This window comes from Aspergillus glaucus (genome assembly GCF_001890805.1).
Source record: "Aspergillus glaucus CBS 516.65 unplaced genomic scaffold ASPGLscaffold_16, whole genome shotgun sequence".
Taxonomy (NCBI): domain Eukaryota; kingdom Fungi; phylum Ascomycota; class Eurotiomycetes; order Eurotiales; family Aspergillaceae; genus Aspergillus; species Aspergillus glaucus.
Genome location: NW_019170468.1, coordinates 79,414 through 84,577, shown reverse-complemented (window position 1 = coordinate 84,577; position 5,164 = coordinate 79,414). Strand labels below are relative to the sequence as shown.

At 48.3% G+C, this 5,164-nt stretch overlaps 2 protein-coding genes across 2 annotated transcripts; one reads left to right on the top strand and one right to left on the bottom strand.

Annotated features, from left to right (window-relative positions):
- Positions 1–15: 15 nt before the first annotated feature.
- ASPGLDRAFT_153528 (uncharacterized protein) lies at positions 16–2,088 on the bottom strand. Its single transcript, XM_022542329.1, has 4 exons — positions 1,892–2,088; positions 1,181–1,840; positions 771–1,124; positions 16–708 (listed from the first exon to the last, which is right to left on the bottom strand). Exons 1-4 carry the CDS (start codon positions 1,984–1,986, stop codon positions 402–404), a joined length of 1,416 nt encoding a protein of 471 aa, XP_022398734.1. The 5' UTR covers positions 1,987–2,088; the 3' UTR covers positions 16–401.
- Positions 2,089–2,351: 263 nt separating this feature from the next.
- Positions 2,352–4,123, top strand: ASPGLDRAFT_175384 (uncharacterized protein). Its single transcript, XM_022542846.1, has 5 exons — positions 2,352–2,662; positions 2,733–3,320; positions 3,376–3,474; positions 3,525–3,809; positions 3,869–4,123. The coding sequence occupies exons 1-5, from the start codon at positions 2,469–2,471 to the stop codon at positions 4,032–4,034; spliced, it is 1,332 nt and encodes a 443-aa protein (XP_022398733.1). The 5' UTR covers positions 2,352–2,468; the 3' UTR covers positions 4,035–4,123.
- The last annotated feature ends 1,041 nt before the right edge of the window (positions 4,124–5,164 follow it).

Below are 5,164 nucleotides of genomic sequence, written 5' to 3'. Positions count from 1 at the left end.
AAAAAAAAAAAAAAAAAAAAAAAAAAAAAAAAAAAAAAAAAAAAAAAATCAGAGCAGAGCGAAATGAAGTTTTCCAAGTAAAAGCCGTGAGCCGAGCTCGGAGCCGAGCTCAGAGCCTCCTCGTTGACCTCAATGGGGTTTAGTTGCCCAGACGGGATGGCGGTCCGGTCCTTCTTTGGCCCCAATTGATGACTTCGACTAACTTCCACTTGATTCCCTATAGGGTCCATGGACCTTAATTCCACTCCGTCATCCGTACTTTCTCTCCAGAAATTGACTTGGCAAGCCACAAGTTCAAAGCGGTAAATGGTCTTATATTCCGTACCGTACCCACACGGAAGACAGGGGGACAATTGGCGAAAGTAAATTATTGTTGTTGAAGCGCTGTCTGAAGGGGTATTTCACGATGTTTGGGAAGTGATTGCATTCCAACGTGCATCAAACATTGTTAATGATGCTTCAAGATGGGTCCGAACAGTGTTCCATCGATCACATTTTGTCCCAAATTCATCGAGATAGTGTAGCGCTGCCCTGAAAACAAAGGCCCGACTCGGTGGTAGCGTATCCATCTCTGCGAGGGTCATACTGTGTTGAGTAGTAGCGATATCCTTCACCATCTGAGTGGCTGTCTCGAGTGCAATTTGGGAGCTCAAACGCGCAACCCCAGTTGCGCTGTGGATCACTTTTTGGTGGAGAATGAAGAGCGCCCTATTCAGCCATATTGGGATTAGCCATCGCTTCTTGGAGACACCGTTAGATGACACGCATACCTAAAGATGATTGCGTTCGCTGTGCAGAATAGCCCCCATCGGCCCTCGGATTGATCCATTGTCAACGCTAGACATCCTCGTAAAGAGTAATCCAGCTTATCGAGCTGAGCCAATCGGACATCGACATCCCGCTCTTCGGAGGCCTTGAAGACCTGATCCAAAAGCCATACGGCCTGGGTCACCCTAGCCAATCCATCGCAATCGTCAACGTATGGACATCTTCGAGAAACGGCATCGGTGAGTAGATCCGAGTCCCATTCCAATGACACGGGCTCCTTTGGTAGTGAAATCTCTCCCTCTGGAAAGCGGGAAATGATGGGCTGTTGAACAATGTCCGCTTCGCATAATATGGTCCTGCTATGGCCTTAGATTTCGGATCTCACACAAGGTAATACGATTCGAGATCTAACCTTTCGGTGATCACAACACCCCACCAAGTATTATTTTTCTCTGCCACTTGGGAAGAATGATCAGATCCTTCCGTCAAGCTGAGAAGGTGGAGGCCAGTAGCATAGCCCATCCGGGCGCAGACGCTAATAGAACAAATAGCTTCATTAATCCTTCGAGTGGCATATTCATAACTAGCGATGATGATACCAGCTTGGACAAGAAGTAGAGAATCCGGAAAAGAGGCCAGTGCCTGGGTGTACAGCGATTTTGTAGTTAAATAGAGGGTCGCTTGATCAACAGCAGAGCTAGATGCGACCAGACTAGGGTGGTACGTTACCAGGGCCATCGACAATAGCAGTACGGAGAATGTCGCGGAGGGTAGCGCCGCCGAGTGGACCAGTTGTTCATGGAACCGCGGGGCCGATAGTATCGGTATGAAAGAATGCATTCCTCGGAAGTATCGGAGGCAGATTTCGTCTATAGTTTGATCGGTCAAGTGAATGATCCGGAGGATTTGCAGATACACTGTGGAGTGGAGGCTTGTTGGTTCACCTTGCAAGACAGCTGACAAAGTCTCCGCTAGGAGCAAGGACGAGCCGATGACAGGACTAGGGGTCACCGGTAGGCGTCTTAATTGCGGGTATTTTGCATCTATGGAGGATTGACAGTCCAAGTTCTTTCTGTAGCCGTATTAGGAATTATCAAAAATGTCAATGTGAGCGTAGACGTACCGGGCGCAGTATCCACAGCGCGGCCGCGCTTTGTCGCATTTCTTCTTGCGGAGCTTACAGTTCACACAGACCAGGTTCGATGTTCCTGTAGGCATGATGAATGATGAATATACAACAGAGGGTCCAAAGGAGTTGTATCTGATCAAGCAGATTAGATCAAATTCACCTGGTTTAAGTTGAAGCAGGGGGCGATGTTGTCACAAAGGAGGCATAGCGGCGCCGAAAAGTGGACCTCGTCCTGGCCCATCCGGAGTCCGGTCGGATCAAATAAGGCATTTTTTGATTTTGTCGGCCGCCTGTGGGCCTCACTGAGCTCCATTGGGTACGTACCTTGTGAATTGTGTCGGCCGCCTGTGGAGAACGTAAACGGCTCGTAGATCGCATCGGCCGCCAGTGGATCGTGTCGGCGACATGTGGATGAGAAAGAACAAATCGTCAACACCCTCAAAGAAACTACTAACTCTGATTCATTGCATTTTGTAGCAAACTAATCGCTGGATTTTTATATAAGACGCGATGACGGTTTCAATAAAGAGATCAACTTCCAATTCTGACTGCTTCACCCGTCAACGTCGTGATGTCTTCAAGCAACACAAGTAATGAGGCCTTTAAAGAGGTTGACACATTTCATGGGGCGGAACGCTCCGAGAGGAATGATCCCGTTGTCACTGCCACCAAACCAGATCTCCCTCCAGAAGGAGGCACTCGTGGATGGATTTGTGTGGTTGGGGCATTCATATGCTTATTTTGCACTTTCGGCTTTTTGAATGCGTGAGTGTGCATCGATAATGATCAAAATCTTGGAGATTGCCTATGGCTGACTTCTCGCAACGCTGAACAGAATCGGTGTCTTCCAGACGTACTATGAACAGCATTCTCTGAGCAGCTATAGCTCTTCCGATATCTCATGGATCTTTGCGGTCCAATTGTGTTTGATGTGGGCCATGGGCCCCCTCTATGGCCGTCTTCTCGATACCTTCGGTCCTGGCCCGGTGCTTTACCCGTGCAGTGTACTCTGCGTGTTCGGTCTATGCATGACAAGCCTGGCAGATGAGTACTATCAAATTTTTCTTTCGCAGGGAATTGTTTTTGGAATCGGTGCCGGAGGTGTGTTCACATCTGCGATGGTTTGTGTTGGCCAATGGTTTGTCCAAAGACGAGGGTTGGCTCTCGGTATCACGGCGTGTGGCTCGAGCTTAGGTGGTGTCATTTTCCCTTTCTTCCTGAATCGTATCGTTGAGGAGAAGGGCTTCTATGGTGCTGTCCGCTACACTGCTTTGTTCATTGGTATTCTGTTGACGGGTTCTTGCTTTATGGTGCGATCCAGGCTGCCGCGAAAAGCATGGAATGGCAAAGCGCAGTGGTTCGACTTTACTTTATTCAAGGAAAAGCAATTCGCCCTATACAGTCTGGGCGCCTTCTTTTTTATGTACGTTTGTACTGCCAAATATGTCTGACCGGATATGTTGCTTACTTCGGAATAGGTGGGGACTCTGGGGTCCATTTGATTACCTCCCAAGCATGGCCCAGGCAGAGGCTGGCTTCTCTTCGGATCTTGCACTTTATCTGATCTCAATCATCAAGTGAGCTTCCCTGTCCAATCAGCTGACTCAAGACTAAACAAAAAACGCAGTGCGACTTCCATACCCGGCCGTATCATTCCTTCCCATATCGCAGACCATATCGGTCATTTCAATGTCGTCACCGCGTGCGCATTAACGACTGGAATCTCAATTCTCTGCCTCTGGCTACCCTTCCACTATTACCCGTCCCATGCAGGACTGATCGTTTTCGCCCTCGTTTATGGATTCGTGTCAGGGGCCGTTGTCTCGTTGATCATGCCCTGCGTTGCCAAATCCGGGAAGCTGGAGACACTAGGTGTCCGATTCGGAACATTCCAAATGGTCGTCGCTCTCGGGTATGTTCTCCTGTCCTTTCACATTCTGTGTTCGAGGTTGTTTGCTAAATCTTGTCTAGTTGTCTGACTGGCCTTCCTATAATGGGCGCGATTCTGAAGAATCAGGGTGGAAAGGACTTCGCTGGGCTGCAAATCTTTGGTTCGGTTTCTGCGCTACTTGGCGCGAGTTTCTTAGCCATGTCGACTTATTTTATGGCCAAGTCGCGCGGGACTTGGCGAATCTAAAGGTCGGGGAAGGAGGCAGTCCCTTAATGATTAGGCTATAACACTCTGCAGAATTCAGTATACATAATATGTATAGTGTATGATTGCACCATATACAATATCATACACAAATTTCTTAAATTGGTGGAGATATGAGCATTCAAAAATTGCGGATTTATATGGGAATACAGAGCTCGCCCGTGGAATACGTTAACTAGTTAACCGAAGTCTAACTAACTACAGCCATCGCGTAATCATACCCAAAGCAACAGTGGCTAGGACAGTCCAACAATTTGCTGAACCAGTGTCTCGGGTACGCTGTGGGTCCCAAAAATCTGTTCGGAGCCCGAAGAGGGGAATGGTCCAGAAGTTGACTCTCAAGTCTCAATGTACTTTTTCGGGGCATTGCGGCAACTGGTCCCGCGGCACGCCATGATTCTTGGAAGTATATGGGGTTCCTGATCCTGCGGGAAACTGTTCCCGGGCGGTAACATTGTCCCTGCGACAAGCCATGGTATTTGGAAGTATCATGGCTATCCTACGGGGCTCCTGATCGTGCGGCAGACTGAGTCTTGCGGTGATCTCGGCCCTGCGGCAGGCCACGATTCTTGGAAGTATAATGGTTATCCTAAGGAGTTCCTGATCCTGCGGCAAGCTGGGCCATGCGGCAAATCACAGTTTTTAGGTAGAATAACGGGATTTATGGTCCTATGGCAGACTGAACTTGGCGGTAATTTCGGCCCTGCGGCAGACCACAGCTTTAGGAAAAGCGATGGATTTCTTACATATAGGCATTGTGGGAAATGTTGGGTTATATCACGTGGTCTTACTCCATACACGACTTGAAATAGTTTAAGGGAGGTTTGGTTAGGCGATAACAATTATTCTTTCAAATCAGTGGCGTATGCTCTTTGCTTCTCAATCCTAGCCCAACTACAATAAGGGTTTGACATTCAGGTGTTAGCTGATTCAATTGACAAGACCTATAAGGCTATTGTCACAACCTAGCTTCTCTTCGTATCGTAACCTAAGGTTCTAGTTAGTTAAGTCTCAGTTGGGGCACTCACCTGAGTGTCCTTCGTCGTCGTCGTTATATCGATAATGACCCTCCAGGTCTAAGTCGTAATGCGCCGCGTGGTATCTCGCCCCAG